An 18841-nucleotide genomic window follows, 5' to 3' on the forward strand; every position below is an offset into this window, starting at 1 on the left:
AAAGTACAGGGACTTCCCTGGTGGTCCAGTGGGTAAGACTCCATGCTCCCAATGCAGGGGGCCCGGGTTCCATCCCTAGTCAGGAAACTAGATCCTGCATGCAGGCAACTAAAAGTCTGCATGCCACAACTAAGAGTCCGCAGGCCGCAACTAAGAAGTCCGCATGCTGCAACTAAAAGATCCCATGTGCCGCAACTAAGACACGGCACAGCCAAAATAAATAAATAAATAAATATTAAAAAATACACAGTGCAATGTGTATTCATTTAGTAGGAGCAGCTGTTATTACATTATGGACTCCTTAGGGGCAGACTGTGTTATATACTTTTCTTGTATCTCCCAGGGCCTAATACAGAGTGGGAACAGAGTAGGCACTCAATAAATGCATGCTGAACTGACTGCCATCTGTCTACAGGCAAGGATGTGGCTTCACCCTGTGCTCTGGGTGCTGGTTAGAGAGTTGATCAGTCTCCACCCTTTAGGAACACCCTCCACCACCTACCCCATACCCCAGCCCTGCCCCAGACCCCATTCTCCAGCCAGCTGTGAGCAGGTGCCGATGCAGTGGCTCTCAAATCGTGGTTAAACTCAATGACGTTCTCAGCTCACAAAAATAAATGAGTCCATGGATTTAGCTCTCAATTTTAAGTTATCCCACATGACTTTGTCGTAAATCTTAAGCATGGTTTCGACTTAAATCTTAAGCATTTCCTACCACCTGTAGGCTTGGGAGCCCTCACAGAATACAAAACAAATAAACAAGCTGCATGTAAGTAAGAAAGAACTGAAACAAGCTAGCTATGCTTAGTCAGCTTGGTGCTGTGGTTTTGCGGATATATTTGATGGTGGTTTTTATGTCAGATACACAGAAGAGAGTCTGCTAGTCAAACTGCTGTTAGTTCACATGATAGAGTTAAATCTGTCAGTAGTTTACAGTATTCTGAGAAGAGCACTTCAGCTTCCTGGGGCTCTGCCTCCCAAAGATAGAGAACGTCTGCCAGGAGCCTGTGGAGGAAGGCAGGAGAGTAGTGGTAGAGGACAGCTGGTTCAAGAGAAGGCATCAATATAAATGTGGTGGGAGTTCGAGTGGGCCAGAGAACAGCTGGGAGTGGGAGGGCCAGTCTCTTGTCTCTATTTATCCCTGTAGGTTCAAAATCGAAAAGGATTAGAGGGACTTCCCTGGTGGCGCAGTGGTTAAGAATCCGCCTGCCAATGCAAGGAACACGGGTTCAAGCTCTGGTCTGGGAAGATCCCACATGCTGCGGAGCAACTAAGCCCGTGAGCCACAACTACTGAGCCCGTGAGCCACAACTACTGAGCCCGTGAGCCACAACTACTGAGCCCACTCGCCACGACTAGAGAAAACCCACGCACAGCAACGAAGATCCAACACAGCCAAAAATAAATAAATAAAAATAAATTTATAAGAAAAAAAAAAGAAAAGGATTAGAAACTGCTCCATTGAAGACCCCAATGACTGGCAGAGGAGGCAGCTGAACAAAGGCTGGCCAAGTAAATAAATAACCAGATGTTGTAAGAGATTTGCTTGCCTCCACCTGCTGTGCTCTAATCAACAGGTTCTAGTGGGGGCCAAGCCCTGGCTAGGCCATACCTGGCTGACGTTGTACACAGGAGGTACCATGCTGTCCTGCCCCAAGCCTGAGTGGCTCCAGGCAGCACTGAAGGTGGCGGGCATCCTTGAGGAGAAGTGAAGGACCAGCTGCTGGGCCTGGGTATCCATGCTCACGTTCCAGGATGGGGCTGCCAGGGGGTAGGAAAGGGCATCATGTAATAGATGATGGTTTGTGGGAGGTGATAGAAGCCGGGCTGCAGTTAACAGAGAAGTCAGGGCAGGGATAGAGTTTGGCTTTGCTGCAGTTGCATGAGGGTGAAATGGTGGGAAGGGGTCCCAGCCAGGGTCACTTATTGGCTCACCGAATGTCTGGTGGGGGCATTCAACGTGGCTGCTGTTTCCAAAAGAGAACTGAGAAATCCAAGAATGGCAAGTCAGCAAGCTCCAGGCACCATGCACACCCTTCCCCCTCCCGTGTTGCCCATGCTTGTACCTTGAAGCAGAGCTGGGGGTGCAAGTCCACCTTCTCCAAGACATACCACTGTGATGGGAGAAGGGAGTTAGGGAGCAGGGCCCTGGGCCCCAGCCCTGCCCACCCAGGTCCTAGGGAGGCCATCTCACCCCCTCTGACTCTCGAGCCGTGGCATTGGGGACGTCTTCGCAGAGGGTGTGCCAGCCCCGCCTCTGGCAGAGGGAGGCGTCCAGCTTCAGTGGGCAGCGGAGTGTCAGGGCCATGACCATCTGACTGTGCTGGCTGTGGTCAGTAAAGTTCACCGACTCCCAGAAGTCCGAGCCATCTGGGCAGGCAGCAAGGGCAGAGAGTGAGGCCCAGAAGGCCTGAGCCCCATCCCCAGGGCATCGGGAGATGATATTTGTGAGGGAGCCTGGCACAGCCCTGGTCTGCCTAGGTGCTTGATAAACGAGCATGCCCTCCTGCCCCTCCTGTTGCCTCTTCTATTTAACTGTCTCCTCTCCTTCCTGCACCTCCATTCTGGCCAACTCCTTGCTGCTCCCCAAACTCAAAATCTTCATATCTTTGCTTATGTTCCTCTCAGAATCAGGAATGCTCTCCCCTCCCTTCTCTCCTTTCTAAATCCTGCGCATTTTCTGAGCCCAGCTCAGATGTCACTCCCTTTAGGAGACCTTTTCTACTCATGGACAGCCGTCATGGGCTTCTCCCTCCCCTGAGTTCACGCCTTACAGCCTATTCCTTAATTACAACCCTGCCCTGGACCATAGGATACTTTGAGCTGTTCATTTGTCATGTTTGAGAATCCTGTCTCTGCAAGCTGGGCTCAACAGTATGCACAGATGTCACCAACCACTTTTGCATATAATATTGAACTCCAGCCTCATAAGGAGTTGGAAAGTGAGGCAGGGCAAGTATCATTAGTTTACAGATGAGGAAACTGAGGCTCGGAGAAGAATGAGTGGCAGAGTTGGGATGGGAGCCCAGGCCCTCTGGTCCACCTTCTTAGGACATTACCTCCTGGGGTGGATATTTCTGAACAGTGCTAATACAATGTTCAATGCTCTGATTTATTGGCAGGCTGATTGCTAGACATGGTAGCCCATGACTTGCCCCCACTGACTCCAGAGAAAGTGCCTGCATGCCTTCTGGGGACCTTCTCCAACGCAGGTGTAGAGGGTGGGCAAGTGCGTGTGTGTGTATGTGCATGTACGTGTACGTTTGCGGGGGAGAGAGAGACAGAGAGAAGCTGTGCGTGAGCAAGAGTCACATGAGTAGCACTCACAGGCTTCAGGCCAGCTCTGGAAGGGACACTTTTTGTGCCTCACGGTGTCTTCTTGCAGGTAGGACACCTGTGGGGACAGGGGAGCAGGGAAGAAGGGTCAGAGGAATGGCTTTCCCTACATCACTCAGACTTGAAACTCATTCTGGCTTGACCTTGCCCAGATGCAAGCTGCCTGAGCTGGCAGGGCACCGAGGAGAAGAAGTGTGGGGTGTGGGCAACGGTGGGTGGCACTTGGCACTCAGGGAGGAACCCCAGACTATAGGAGCAAGATCAGTGGGTGAGGGGCTGAGTCCTTTTTTCCTGGAGAGGAGAACGTATCCCCACAAAGAGGCAAATCATGAGGTCCACATTCCTCAACTTTGGCCTTCCCTGGCCTCCACTCTCAGTGATTCCTAAGGCGCTGAGTGTCCCATAGGGCCCCTCCCTCTGAAAGCCCAACACCCAATGTTATCCCCCTGGCAGGTGCTCCCCGCTCCAGGTCTCTGCCTGCACCCTCCCTTTTGTCTCCTCCTGGGTGACAAGGCCTCCGCCTTTCCTGTCTAGCCCAAAGGAGTCTTAATGCTAGGCACCTCAGTCTTACAAGGAGAGGAGGAGGACTTCCACGCAGGGCTAGTGGGGATGAGACTTCTGGGGCCATATGGAGCCTTGCAGTGGCCACGAGCCCCCACTGTGACAGCTCAGAACACCCAGTGAAGGCAGCTGTCTATCCTGCCTCTGTGGGCTGAGGCCGGGTCTCGACAAAGGCAAGCTGGGTCTGGGTGGGGCTGAGGTTGGACTCACCCCCAGGAATGTGCCATGGTCAGCAGGACACCTCCATCCCTGGCTCTGTGTGTGGCTCACTGTCAGGCTGGCACCAGTCTTCCCTAGCATCTCGTTAACACCAGCCCTTTTAAAACCTGACTTAGTGGAGATATGCTTGACCAATGGTGCTATCTGGGTGGCCTAGGAGTGAAGCCATGGACCACCCACACCTTCTCCTCTGCTCACCTCGATGCACAGACAGGGCAGAAGGAATTCATAAGGCAGGTCTACAGTGCAGCCCCCAGACACAATTTTCTGTGGACAAAGCAGCAAAGGAAGAGAAGAAGAGGGGCCTGAGAAAGAGCAGAGGCACCCTGGAAAACGGCAGGAGAAAACTGGGACCGTGGTCACCACATACCCTACTTTTCCTCTTATCTGAGACATTTCTTCCTCTGAGAAATTTCTTCTCAGGGGGTCTCTGCCCTGTAATCTGACCATCTGCTCTAGGTGTCTCAATATATGGAATGAGGGGAGTGGGGAGGAGATGGGGAAAGGAATATACATTTATTGAGCCCCTACTATATGCCAGGGAGGGTGCTAGGTGCTAGAAGCACCAACTCAATTAATTAAATGCTAGCATCATGGTGATCTTGGGAGGCATCATCGCCATTTTAAATGTGGAGAACTGAGGGACTCGGGTACAGCATCAGTCCCCTCAAATGGCACCAACTGTATACAAGGGCATCCGTGACAACTGGAGGTTGAGGTGGAGTGTCAGGGCCTAGGCCGGAAGAATAGGGGACATCTCATTCTCTGAGGAGCAGTGACAAAAGGGAGGGAGATGGAAGGGTACCAAGACAGATGTGACCATTTTGTTATTTTCTCAGGAGAACAGCTTCTTGGGGGAACTGAAAAGTCCTCTTAATGCAACCTGAATCTCACTGAGGGTCCTCTCACTGGGGGTAAGTGCCATATCCATTTCTCTGCTAGGCATTCATGGCTGCCCCAGGTCTCTGCCTGCCCTCTCCATCCTCTCCCGCCAGGAGACAAGGCCCCCTAGTTCTCTGCCTAGACCAAAGAAGTCTTCATGCTAGGCACTTCAGACTTGTAAGGAAGTCTTGGACAATCACCACCTCTCTCTGGTACTCAGTCTCCCCATCTGTATAATGGGTAGGTCCTTTCACTCCAGCCCTGTGTGATTTGGCTTTTACAGGCAGATGGCCCTCCATACCTGGGCATCAAAGGGACGGCTCAGCTCCTCACACTCCAGTGCCCACTGGTGGCAAAGACGCACACTGACCTCAGGGCCTGGAGGAATGGTCACTTGAATAACCCGTGCCTCAGGCAGCAAGTCAAAGGAGAACTCAGGCCCTGGGGAGAAGGGGGACTTGGTGGCCTTGTCTTTTGGCCTTAGCACAGGTACCACTACTTGGCTCCACCATCTCCAGTCACACGATGTGCCTACCTCCAAGCCTTTGTGAGCCACGTTTGGAGAGAACTTCCCCTTTCTCTGGATCTGCAGGTTGGGTTCTTTTGGAACGCAGCCCCTTGTGGGAGGTGTCTGGGGAGGGGACGGAGATGTGATGGCCCTTCTCAGACAGGCAACGGCTACTTAGCAGCTTCCTCTGCAGGCAGAGAGCAAGGCTGGGCTGGCCTCAGGCCAGGAATCAGGAACTCTGGCTTCTATTCCTGTCTCTGGAATCCAGGGCACCACAGGCGAGCTGCTCAACCTTTAAGGCTCAGTGTCCCTAACTGTGTAATGGACAGAATAGTCTTCTTGAGTCCACTCTTTCCAACTCTCTTTTATGGCTGGAGAACAGAATGAGAAGCCAGAAAGAGAAGGGCTGTGGGGTGTAGGGAAGGGCTGGAACTGACAGGGAGAGTACCTGAGCAGATGCTGGCATCGTGTGCCTCCTACAGAACCGGAACTTGTAAGACTTTTTGGATTTCTGCACCAGGAGGTGGAGCCAGTCCCACTGAAGACCTGCACAGGGAATGACACATTTACTATCCAGCCCTTCACGGCCCCTCCGCTACCTGGAGATGTGACCCAGTGTTGGACAGTCAGTCATTTTAGATCAGGGAGGGTAATGATCGCAAACTTCTTTAGTCCTAAGTTATGATACAATCAAAAAATCTTTCTCTCTTCTTAAGTAGAGAAAAACTATGTATATACAAAGATGTTCATGGTAGCATCATTTATAACAGTGAACAATTAAAAACTGTCAATTCTTAAGCAGTGTGTGGGCATTTAGTATGCCCCAGGCACTGAGCTAGGCAATGAAAATATAGAGTTGAATAAGACAGATCTTACTTTACAGATAGAAGGTAAAAATAGTAAACTCATAGAACTAAAACATTTTAATCCCAAGAATTGGTACCAGCTGAAAGGCGAAACACCTTCACAAAACGATACAACTGAACTCACAAATATCAATTATGGTGTGTGCCATTTTAGGAGGGCCTAATTCTCTGCTGAGGTTGACAACAGGACAAACATCTCTTCTAGTAGGATAAGTTTTACTAGCGTCAGCCTAGGGGCCCCCCCAAATTCCCCCAATTCCAATCTCCACTAAGAATGGCCCAAAGGACTGTTTCTCATACCCGAAGGATCTGACACCAGATGCAGGCACCAACAGCAGGGACAGTGGCAGAGCCAAGCACGCCAAGGCTTTGGGGAGGGGGGAAAGGCCGATAGGGTATGGCGAGGAATCTGGGCAGACCTTCCTGTGAAAGATGAAAAGGAAATCAAATGGTAAGGTCCCAGGAGTTCCCTCCTGCCTCAGAAAAGTTGGACTTGAGGCTGAGCTCTGCCACTTACATCCTGGCCGACTGAGCTGGGGCAAGTTACAGACTCCTCTAAGTCTCAGCTTCATCATTCATAAAGTGGAGCTGCTGTCAAGATCAAGTAACATAATGCGTGGGAAAATGCCTTACGAAGTATAATAAAATGTACCCTAAAACAGGAAGGATCATTGTTGTATTACTGACTGCTGAGGGACCAATTAAGGGAGAGTGCCTGGAGACTTACCTGGCTCTCATTTAATCCTCACCACAGCTCAGGGACAGCTGTTTTCATTGTATAATCATTTCTACCGTGCTGCTATACCCCTCAGAAACCGTGCACTGCCTGAAGCCATGCATGGAGTATGCGGCAGAATTACAACGCAAATCCAGGCTCACCTTGTGTTTTTTCTTTGATACTATGCTACTTCCCAGGTTGAGAACCAAAAATTAGAATGGAAGAATGGGGAAGAGGAGCAGGGCAGGGAATGAGACTCACCAGTGAAACTGTCATCCTGAAGGCACAGGGCCCAGTAGGGAAAAGAAAGGACAGAAGTATAATTAGTAGGTATTCCCACGAGGAGCATTCTCCCTGGGGTCTTTGCCTCACATCACCTAATTTCGGGGTCTGCAGAAGCCAATAGCCCATCCACTCTGGCTCTTTTCTTCCCAGCTCCACCCTGCCCAGGCCCTCAGTGCACCAGGACCTTGACTATCCATCCCTTCAAGACGATGTAGAGAACACACTGAGGCTGCCACCAGAGCTCAGGGACTTGGGTAGCAGGAAAGGACAGGCGGAGAGTGGGGAGCTGTACCAGCCTGTGCCAGCCAGGTGTCCCCACCCAGCAGCAGGCACACCTTACCATGTGGGAGGCCAGCAGACAGAGGGTGCTCCAGCTGGGAAGGTAGGGGCAGCCAATACTAGCAGAGGCAGACAGGCCAAGGAGCAGCTGGACAAGAGGCAGGAGCAGGGCTGCCAGTCCGGGGCTCCCCATGGGCTTCCGAGGGATCAGGGTATCCAGAACATGGCTGCGCCTCCTGAAGGTGGGTGGCAGGGCCTTGCCGTGCAGCAGCAGGGAGTGCAGTGCCAGCAGGAGCCCTCGCCTCAGCCTGCCCCTGCCCCGCCCTGCCCCAAAGCTCCTCCTCAAGCTCAACCAGCCGGCCAGGCCACATTCCTTCTCCTCCAAGTGGAGGGACTGAAGGACACTTGCCCCCCAGAAAGCCCTACTCCCCTACCTGGAGGGCAAGGGGGCTCCTGCTCTGGCAGAGAAATAACAGGCAAGAGGCTGGCACAGGGTCAGGGGGATGGATGGCGGCTGCACCCACTTCGTAACTCCTCCTACTCCTGCAACACCCTGCAGATCAGACCCGCCCCTTAGCGTGCTCCTGGCCTTGAATCTCCCCTGGACACGTGCTTCATCCTCTCACTTAAAAGACTGACAGAGCCATGAAGCACTTCTCTGCAGTGGGTGCTGGAGACCGAGGTGACTGATGCACCACTTAGAGGTGGGCAGAACAAAAAAGCACGTAAACCTCACATGTCACCCTGTGCATCCTGGCTCCCACCTGGCTGACTTTCAGGACTAGGGTCCAGCTTTCTCTCTCTACCCGTTGGCCAGTTCCAGCACTTCTGCCAAAGGGCCTCCAGCTTCAAGGATCCACTCATCAGTACAGTCTGCTCAGGAAGCCCCAGGTCCCATAGCTGAGCCCTGGAGCTGAGGGAGTGGGCCCCACGCATTGACCTGGTTTCCTGTGGTTTCCGACGCTGAAGAGGCTCCATTCTCTGTGGGGACCCTCCACGTCGTCCCATGGCTTCCTCCTGCTCATGAAGCATTTGAACTGCTTCAGCCCTCACCTTGGTGACACACACCGTAGAAAGTTTGGGGCACACCTACTGGGTGAAGGTATCTTGAGACTGTTATTATCCCTCTGCACTTTCAGTAGCTTGATCATACCGATCTTTAGGCCAATTCTAGTTCTTAAGTCTTTAGGTCCACTGTCTAAAGACCCCATTGTACCCATTATCCTAAAAATACCCTCTAGCTTTTGAGTTTCTTAGAAAGACCCTTTCTTATCTTTGTTTTTCCAGTGCCTAGCAATGGATGTCGTGAAATAGGTGCTCTGTAGTTGAATAAATGTAAATTATGATGTTTCATCTAAGCAGCAGTTTATCTATTTCACATTTCATAAGCACTTTCATATTTGATCCTCCTAACCACCTTACAAGACAGGTGATAATTATTCATTTCATAAAGAGAGAAATAAGGAAGCAGAAAGGAGAATGATTTGGTCAAGGTCTCTAGCCCAAGGAGCTCCAATTCTGCCATCCTCTCACAGTTCATTTCTCTTTCTACCATCCTTATGGCCTCTCCTCCCACTGCCTCATCCCCCTCTGCTTCTGGGAACCCAAAAGGGCCTGCCTGACACAGTTCTGTCTTTTGACCTTGAAGTCCATCACTGCAAACAAATCAGTAAGATGTGAAGGGAGAAAAGGGTGGTCTGGCCATACTAAAGACAGGTTAGGGAGTCTTCCCCCTAAATTTCACCTAGCCCACAATGGTTTAGATCTATACCGATAATGTGTTTTCTAATGCTGGGGGCATGAAGTGAGAAACTTGGCTCCATTCTAGAATACTTTTCTCTTTTGACTCCTTTTATCTTCTGATTTGATTCTCACAGTGAAAATACTTGGTTAACTGCTCCCTGACCCTGGCTAAGGTATGGTAGGAGAAGCAGAAAACAAATAACAGACACATACACACGAGAAATAAAGAACAGAAAGGGAAGAAAAGGACCACATAGAAAAGGCAGAGGAAGAAAGAAGAAAGGGGGAAAGGAGAGAGAAAAGGAGGTCTGTATTTTATTGTTTGCTAGTTTATTGTGGAGACTGTTCCAAAAAGGATTTAAAGTAGAAAGCACAGTGGGTAAATTCCAGCACACCCTGGGGAAGGGGGAGGGGGTCAGATCACAATTTGCTGAATTCCTATTATCAGGCTCTGGGCTGTGTGCTTTGCCCACATTATCTCATATTATTGGTACTACAATCCTTGAGGTCAGTCTTACTAAACATCTTACAGACTTGGAAACACTGGGAAGATTAAGTAACTTGTCCAAACAGAAAATGGAGAGCTGAGACTCACCCCTGTGTCTTTCTAGCTCTTTCTGTCAGAACACACTGCTTGGGGAGATCTGTGGTTTCTGGGCCCTGTAGTCCACAGAAGTACTAGAATGAGGGGACTTCCCTGGTGGTGCAGTGGATAAGACTGCGCTCCCAATGCAGGGGGCATGGGTTCAATCCCTGGTCAGGGAGCTAGATCCCCACATGCATGCCATAACTAAGAGTTCTCATGCCACAACTAAGGAGCCCGCCTGCTGCAACTAAGACCCCGTGCAACCAAATAAATAAATATTTTTTTAAAAAAACAGATGTCATGAATGGCTTTAAAAAAAAAAGAAGTACTAGACGGAACAATGTGATGAGTTGGTAGGATTAACATGGGGGGGAGAAATTGTAATAGTTGGAAAGCAAAAAGGATAGTAGGTCTTACGGGAGTGAGTCATCAGTGATCAGATTTCTAGGAGAGTAGGGATTGTTTGGCAAGTGTCAACAAGGGGGGAGTACTTCTGTGGCTGGAACAGGAGGGGGCCAACTGGAGTAAAGGCAACAGAGGTGTGTGGTAGGCCTGCAGCACAGAAGTCCTGTCCTTTTGGAAGGTGGCCAAGGCCTATCTCACCTGTGGTTTGTGTCTGAATGAGCTGATCCAGACTTCACTCTCCAGTAACCTTTACGTGGGGAGCAATCCAGGCGCTCAGGAGGTTTTGGCAGGCCCCTACGCGTGCTCAGGTAGACAGTACACTGTGGGGTCCTTGGGCAGCCATTCTTTCTGACAAAGCCTTACCCATGCATGGACGCTGAATGCAACAGCGTCTCCAGGCTCTTCCTGTAATGCCAGATTCCCAAGGTCTGTTGCGGCAACTGTGCCTACTGTTTGGGCACCCTGGGCAAGAAGGTCCAACCAATTAGACCAACAAAAACCAAGAGTACACAAGTGTTCCTTTCTTATTCCTGCTCTTCCAGAAGGGATCAATCTCCAGAATATTGATGCAAGAAGTTATGCTTAAGAGAAGAGGAAGGGACCCCCAATCTGAGAGGGGAACACCAACACTGCTCATCAAGGGAAGGGACTTTGATATTTATTAAGCACCTACTATGTACTATACAGTTTATATACATTATTTTATTTAATCCTCACAACAACCCTGGGTGGTAGATGCTATGATCCCCATACGTTAGATAAAAACAGAGGCTCAAATATCTTGCTCAAGGCAAAAGGTAGCAAAATGCCTGGCTAGATTTCTAACCTGAGTCAGTGTAATATCAAAAACTGTTCTTTCCACTATACCACACTTTCCACTTTCCCATAGACTAGATGCTCACTAAGGGTTCTTCCAAGGCCTACACCCTCTAGCTCTGTAAACATCAGGGATTAATAACCATTCCTCACATTTGTATAGTGTTAGGGTTCTTAAAGCACCTTCACAAGATTTTACCTCATTTGATCTTCAAAACAATCCTGTGAATTTGGCAGGGCTGATCTTGGTACTTGAACTTGTCTCCTGATCCAAATACAGTGCTCTTCCCACTAAATCAAGATCCCTTTCAAAGGAGATCTTGTTTACTTCAGGGAATACTACAACCATGAGGCAGGGGGAAAAAATGCTTGGAAAGCCCAAAAAGCAGAATCCCAACAAGCCAACAAGCAGAAAACTAAAATGAACCAAACGGCTCTCTTTTCGTGTTGACAATAATTTTCGGAATGGGTCTTTTCTTTTTTTAATTTTATTTATTTTTTGCTGCATTGGGTCTTTGTTGCTATGTGCGGGCTTTCTTTAGTTGTGGCGAGTGGGGACTACTCCTCGTTGTGGTGCCCAGGCTTCTCATTGTGGTGGCTACTCTTGTTGCAGATCACGGGCTCTAGGCGCGTGGGTTTCAGTAGTTGTAGCGCACGGGCTTAGTTGCTCTGTGGCATGTGGGATCTTCCCGGACTAGGGATCGAACGCATGTCCCCTGAATTGGCAGGCGGATGCTCAACCACTGCACCATCAGGGAAGCCCCCTCATAATGGGTCTTGAAAAGCACTACAAGACTGTAAAGTACCATTCTAGTAATCAAATAAATTTTAAATTCTTTTTTTAACTAATAATTATTTACATCCCGGTTCTTTAAAAATCAGCAATCTGTGCCTGGTGCACATAACTCCATTACCCACTCATTTCCATCTGCACCTCTCTGCTATCCAAATCCTACCCTTCACTCTAGTTCTTTGCTCTGACTTTAGGCTACAATAGCACAAGTTACTTCATTCAATAAATTCAGAGCGCATGATGCACATTAGGTAAAGAGCAAGGGGTGAGGAAAAGACATGTAAACTAGTAATTCTGTCAGTAGAAGAGATAAAATTAAAATGCCATGTGAATTCAAAGAAAGAACCCTCAGTCCTTGAGAATTACCGTATAAAACTAGGTCTTGAAAGATAAGTAATAAAGAAGTATAAAAGCAGAAAAGGAAAATTTTTAAGGAAACTGGGAAAACATGGAACCAATATGGGGATTCATAAGAGGTTTTCCTGACTGAGACAGACAGTGTGTGAGTGACAGTGTCAGGAGATAAATCAAGAGTGATGCACTGGAACCACACTTTGGAAATGTCTGAAAAGGATTAAGGAATTTTGGTTGTTCAAAAAATAATGGCACATCGGGCTTCCCTGGTGGCACAGTGGTTAAGAATCCGCCTGCCAATGCAGGGAGCAGGGGGTTGAGCCCTGGTCCGGGAAGATCCCACAGGCCAAGAAGCAACTAAGCCCATGCGCCACAACTACTGAGCCTGTGCTCTAGAGCCCACAAGCCACAACTACTGAGCCCACATGCTACAACTACTGAAGCCGGCACACCTGCAGCCCGTGCTCCGCAACAAGAGAAGCCACTGCAACGAGAAGCCCACGCACCACAACAAAGAGCAGCCCGCGCTCGCCGCAACTAGAGAAAGCCCACGCACAGCAACAAAGACCCAACGCAGCCAAAAATAAAGAAAGAAAAGAAAAAAATAATGGCACATAGTAGGGACTTGATGATCCAGAGCTGTATTCTTGGTATACTCACTTGCACACAGGGATGCAGGAAGAGGAATGAATATGAGGTAGAAGGCAAAGAGTTAAGTTTAGGACACACTGAGTTTGAAATGATAATCAGGACATCTAAAGGTTGGGTACCTAGAAGTACTGTAGAGACTGAGTACACACCTAATGTTTTTGTTTTTATTTATTTTTGTTTGTGTTGGGTCTTCGTTGCTGCACGCGGGCTTTTCTCTAGTTGCGGCAAGCGGGGGCTACTCTTTGTTACGGTGTGCGGGCTTCTCATTGCGGTGGCTTCTCTTGTTGTGGAGCATGGGCTCTAGGCTCACAGGCTTCAGTAGTTGTAGCGCACGCACTTAGTTGCTCCGTGGCATGTGGGATCTTCTCGGACCAGGGCTCCAATCCGTGCCCCCTGCATTGGCAGGCAGATTCTTAACCACTGCGCCACCAGGGAAGCCCAACACACATCTTTCATGCAATAAATATGTACCATGTCAGACTTTTATGTGTGAAAGGGCCTTTAGCTCACAGATCTCTTTCCCTTTTTTTTTTTTTTTTTTTGCAGTATGAGGGCCTCTCACTGTTGTGGCCTCTCCCATTGCGGAGCACAGGCTCCGGACGCACAGGCTCAGCAGCCATGGCTCACGGTCCCAGACACTCCACAGCATGTGGGATCTTCCCAGACATGGGCACGAACCCGTGTCCCCTGCATTGGCAGCCCCCCACTTCTATTTTTAACTTCTCTGCTCCACACCAGACATACTGTGTTCATTAGTTGTTTCACACGGATATTACGTTTCACCTAGATTGCAAATTTTTTATATGCAGGATACTTTAAAATTCTTTCGGATACCATAAAACAGTATTAGACACATAACTAACACTGTTAACACTGAATGATAAACATGAATATCCAACCAAAAGACAAACCCATAACCCAAGCTGGATAAATGAGAACGGACCATTTGAGAGGTGGAGGTTAAATGTATGGCCCACAGTAGTTCCTGCCAATCAGCTGCAGGGTTGCAACTATGACTTAAGTTCCCCCTATGTCCAGTTCACTTCCCCACCGCCACTGCCAGGTTTCTCGGGGAGCCTCTACGTACCTCCTAGTGACTAAGGCCACTCAAACAACACACTTTTCACACTCTATCAGATGCCGAACACAAAGCACAGGGGGGACAAGGCAGTTGTAACTTTATTGAGGTTCTTTTTAATTAAAACGCTTCACAGTAGAGACCACAGCCTGCAAGGGGAGCAGCCTCTCAAATGTTTCCTGCCCCATGACTCATAGATTGAAGCAGAATGTGATTTATTCCCTATCTCCTCCGGTCTCGGTGGCTAAGGGGTGATGGATGGAAGCAGAGAGAATGACCAAAAAGAGGCAAGGATGAAAAACTCAGAAGGATCTCAACTTTAACCAGCTGAAATTTGTTTCACAGCTGCTGATCACCCAGTTCCACCAACCAGGAGTAAATTAAACATAGTTTTGCTACCAGCTGATGGCAACAGAAGGAGCTTTGCAGAACTTGGACCTAGTTTGCACTAGTTGTCAACATCGCAGCTGCCAAAATCACCGAAGGAGGTTTTAGAACAGCTCCTCTACCCTCTCACTCCACTGGATGGGAGGCCCAGGCTTCACCTCACACAGTAGTTCATCAAGCAGGCTTCATTTACGCTTCTTCTCCTGTGTGCTGGTGAACCAAGAGTCTAGGAGCTTCTTGCTGTAGTATAACTGCCAGGCATGCACTTGGACCACCAGCACCAACACCAGATACATGACGGAGACGGCAGAAAAACCAAAGAGGAAGCGGTAGGCCTTGCCATGGCGGTAGAGCTGCTGTGCAGCAGGGAACATCTCCATGCTGCCATATATGAGGGGAGCGATGGAAAAGAGCCCCATGCTGATCATGGAGAGCACCAGGTAGCTAATGTTGTTGCGGGGGAAGGAGAGGAGGCCCAAGAGGGAGGGCACAATGCTCAGCAAATAGGGGTACTCCCACTGATAGGGCATGGCCACCTGATCATGCGACAAGAGCCTCAGGTGCCCCACGCTCATCTTGGCAACCAGCAGCAGCCATATGACCAGATGCACGTAGATCAGCTTCTTGATTTCATACTTGAGGGTCACACTGTGGGGCAGAGCAGAGGGAGAAGTACCTTTCATTCAAAATTTTCTGACCACCAACTCTATGTCAGGCAACTATACTGGACACTGGGAAACAGACGTGAATAAGGTATAGTTCCTGCCTGGAGGCTGGGAACAAGGTACACAGGAAGAAAAAAGCAATTAGAAAACGAACTGGAAAAACTCTAGTAAATCTATGTTGCAAAATATATGGAATCACAGGAAGGAGTAATGAATTCTGATTGAGATGAGTTGACTGAGAAGGCTGCCTGGACAAGGGTGTTATCTGAGCTAGGCTCTGAGACGTGGGTGGAGATGGACATTCCAAGCAGAGGTAACAGCATGCAGGCAAAAAGGCATAAGCATTTGTGTTCCAGGAGAGCAAATGGTTGGGTGTGGAAGGACTACAATGTGGTGGAGAGGGGAGTAGCAGGATATGAAGTTGCAAAGACTATCACTGAGTCACTTTAAAGACAGAAGAGTAACTCAGGGCTGTGTTTACAAAGAGAACTCTGGGGAATTCCCTGGCGGTCCAGTGGTTAGAAATCTGGCTTTTCACTGCCAAGGCCACAGGTTCAATCCCTGGTCGGGCAACTAAGGTCCTGCAAGCCCCATTGCGTGGCCAAAAAAAAAAATGAAAGAGAACTCTGACTGTGGCATAGGAGGATAGCCTATGGAAGGAGGTATTGGCAGCAAGGAAACCAACTCAGGCTGCCCGTACTTCTCCAGCTAGAGTACATTTTTCATCTAAAGTAAGGATATTTTCTCTTATTCTTTGAATTCTCTCAGGTCCTAAATATATCCCTTCACGCCTTCATAGAGCAGAGTTTCTGCTCTAGACAGGCATGAAAACACTGGCTTGAGTTGTGAGGTGCCCTTTAGACAAGGGTCTAAGGATAAGAATAAAGTGAGGTTTCAAAGAGCTTGTCATTCTTTAAAACTGTGGAGAAAAAGACGTGGAAAAGATTCAGGGAAATTTCAATGGATTTAAGTAAAGAAAATCTCTAAAAAATTTTTATTTTTAAAAATATTCATTATAGAAAGTGCAGAAAGGTGGGGCGGGAGGGGAATCAGTCACTTGTAGCCTTGAAGCTCCATGAAGGCAGGGACCAGTTTTGTTTGTTTGTCAATAGACTTTTTTATTGAAGGTATAACATGAATACAAAGACCAGGGCTGCTTTCGCTATTCTATCCTCAGGGCCTAGCACAATGCCTGATGGGTAGAAGCTCAATAAATATTTGTTGAACGAATAAACGAATGTAGAAATATCCCTTACGTGGGGGGGGGGTTCATAAAACTCATTTGAGGCAGAGTAAGTCTGGACTTCAAGGTCCAAATCCCCACAACGACCCAAAATATAACAGCTACCGCGTACTGGACAGACTTATGTGCTACATCTTATGCTACGCTCTTTATGCGATTATTGGCTCACTAATTCATCACCAAGACCGAAAAGGTAGATTAATTTTCCCTTGCCAGATAAGCAAACTGAGGCTCGATTAGAAATCAGGTTCCCGAGATCAGAGAGCGGGGCCAGCATCGCCGAGACACCGGAGCCCAAGCGGGGCCGGACCCCTCAAGGCACAGCGGGATCAATGGGTGGAACTCACAGGAGCTACGGGGCTTCCCGGGATTGGGGGCCGGCCCCGGGCCGTCGCAGGAGGAGGGGACTTGGCAGGTGCGCGAGAGCGGGCTGGGGAGCAAGACCCTGAGGCCGGGCCGGCGTCGCGTCCCAGGCCCTGCGAGCTCCTCGCCTCACTTCATACCTCATCTGGTAGTGCGTGGCGACGCGCTCCCGGTGCTGAAAGTCGCTGCCGTCGGTGCCGGCCGCTCGCGGGCCTGCCCGAGACGCCATCTTCCCTGCCCAGAGCCCTGGAGCCCCTCACGCCGACCAGCTGCAGCTACTAGAGCGCTAACATGCCTGCCAACCCTAAGCGCGCCGCCTCAGCTCCGCCCACCCAACAGCCCAGCGGTTCTGTGAGGACAACTTCCGGCCTCTCTGTCTCCGGAGGACCGACTCTGTAGTCACGTCCCTGCGCACGCGCACACATACGCACACGCTTTTCTTCTAGGCCCCGCCCTGCCCGTCTCTCCCCAGCATTTGGAGCGCGCAGAAAATTAAACCCCAGCGCGTGTTTCTTTTTGCCAAGGTCGGGAGCTGATACTCCAGCCTCTCGAGCACTTACACTTTCTTTAACTCTAATTCGATTTTAAGACGTCTCTGTTCCCACTTCACAGATGGAGAAACTGATGCCTGGAAGGGATCTGTGACTTTCCCAAGAGCGTGCATCTTTCACACTCAAAGTCTCAAAGTATCTCCCCACAGATTAATCTTTGCAAGAAGAAACGGTAACTTTACAGTGGAGAAACCTGGCACTCACCCCCTTAACTAAGTAATCAAGTTAACTTGCCCAGGAGTGAGACAAACTGACTCCTTATGCCTCCTGCTAATATTGAGGACACAGCATCACTGAGGTGATATTCTTGCCCAAAATACTTAACCTGAATCTAATCATGAAGAGGTGACAGATAAACTCAAATTGAGGGACATTCTACAAAATAACTGGACTATACTTTTAAGAAATGTCAAGGCCATGAAAGAAAAAGAAATTAGGCAGAGGCAGAAAGCAGAGTAGTGGTTGCCAAGGAACGTGGTGATGATGGTTGCACAACTGTATGAATATACTTCATGCCACTGAACTGTATACTTAAAAATCGTTAATTTTATGTTATGTACACTTTACCACAATAAAAAAATACATAAAATAAGAATTTCAAAATTGTTATCTGAAAAAACTGAAGTATCTTTTTATGTTTGAGTCATTTGTATTTCATTTCCCTGAACTGTGTTCATATCCTTTGTCTATTTTTCTACTGCATTGTTGGCCTTGTTAATTTATATACAGATGGCAGAGAGAGACAGAGAGAGAGATGACCTCTTGTCTATAATTTTAGTTGCCATATATTTTTCCTATTTATTGTATGTCTTTTGACTTTACTCATGGTTTCACAATTTTAACATGCAGAATAGTTTTTTCATAAGGTTGAATATATAGTCTTTTCTTTTTTGGCTTCTCAATTTTGCTTCATAACTAGAGCCCTTCTCTGTTCCAAGATGCTCAAATGATTTTATGCATTTCAGCATTTGGGAACCACGCTGACATCTGCCTCCCAGACTAGAGGTGAGCGCCTCAAAGAGAGGGATAAGAACTGAGTCATCAGGACTTCTCTGGTGGCGCAGTGGTTAAGAATCCGCCTGCAGGTGACACGGGTTCGATCCCTGGTCCGGGAAGACCCCACATGCTGTGGAGCAACTAAGCCCATGCGCCACAACTACGGAGCCTGCGCTCTAGAGCCCGTGAGCCACAACTACTAAGCCCGCGTGCCTAGAGCCCGTGCTCCGCAACATGAGAAGCCACCGCAACGAGAAGTCCGTGCACCGCAACAAAGAGTAGCCCCTGCTCACCGCAACTAGAGAAAGCACGTGCACAGCAACGAAGACCCAACGCAGCCATAAATAAATAAATAAAAAAGAAATGCTTGCTGAATACATAAATTATGCATGAGCCAAAACCATCCTCTTAAGCACTGTGAAGAATCCTCAGGTTCACCAAGCATTCCTCCATCCCCCACAGACACTCTGGCTTTAGCTTGTGCTTATCTTTTTCTTTTCTGTGTGTGATTTCCATGATGTTCATCAGGGCTTCTGAGTCAGACTGCTTCTGAGTC

At 48.8% G+C, this 18841-nt stretch overlaps 2 protein-coding genes across 7 annotated transcripts in view; both read right to left on the reverse strand.

Annotated features, from left to right (window-relative positions):
- Nucleotides 1–18841, reverse strand: part of LOC113613203 (interleukin-17 receptor C-like) — a 44330-nt gene that overhangs the window by 16927 nt on the left and 8562 nt on the right. Inside the window, exons 1-12 of one of the 5 annotated variants that reach the window (XR_003430109.1) lie at nt 7716–10163; nt 7352–7367; nt 6673–6795; nt 5955–6052; nt 5534–5693; nt 5300–5439; nt 4315–4383; nt 3328–3394; nt 2195–2370; nt 2067–2114; nt 1936–1984; nt 1613–1761 (exon numbers count right to left, since the gene is read on the reverse strand). The gene's annotated coding sequence lies outside the window, so the exon portion shown is untranslated. Of the gene's footprint in view, nt 1–1612; nt 1985–2066; nt 2115–2194; nt 2371–3327; nt 3395–4314; nt 4384–5299; nt 5694–5954; nt 6053–6672; nt 6796–7351; nt 7368–7715; nt 10168–18841 lie in introns of those variants that run through there. The other 4 variants (XR_003430107.1, XR_003430106.1, XR_003430105.1 and 1 more) reach the window with 4 other exon arrangements.
- JAGN1 (jagunal vesicle mediated transporter 1) lies at nt 14164–17111 on the reverse strand. 2 transcript variants are annotated; one of them, XM_027093743.1, is made up of 2 exons: nt 16879–17111; nt 14164–15115 (listed from the first exon to the last, which is right to left on the reverse strand). In XM_027093743.1, exons 1-2 carry the CDS (start codon nt 16965–16967, stop codon nt 14653–14655), a joined length of 552 nt encoding a protein of 183 aa, XP_026949544.1. In that variant the 5' UTR covers nt 16968–17111; the 3' UTR covers nt 14164–14652. The 2 variants fall into 2 exon arrangements, with proteins under 2 accessions (XP_026949544.1, XP_026949546.1); XM_027093745.1 differs by lacking the exon at nt 16879–17111 and adding an exon at nt 16723–16871.

This window comes from Aethalodelphis obliquidens, unplaced genomic scaffold, assembly GCF_003676395.1.
Source record: "Aethalodelphis obliquidens isolate GAN/ISIS:26980383/991018 unplaced genomic scaffold, ASM367639v1 scaffold86, whole genome shotgun sequence".
In the NCBI taxonomy this organism is placed as follows: Eukaryota; Metazoa; Chordata; class Mammalia; order Artiodactyla; family Delphinidae; genus Aethalodelphis; species Aethalodelphis obliquidens.

Coding starts and splice junctions, on each gene's coding strand:
- JAGN1 (XM_027093743.1), bottom strand. CDS start 16,967: ATGGCGTCTCGGGCAGGCCCGCGAGCGGCCGGCACCGACGGCAGCGAC. Junction 15,116..16,878: donor GCCACGCACTACCAGATGAG/GTATGAAGTGAG, acceptor TCTGCCCCACAG/TGTGACCCTCAAGTATGAAA.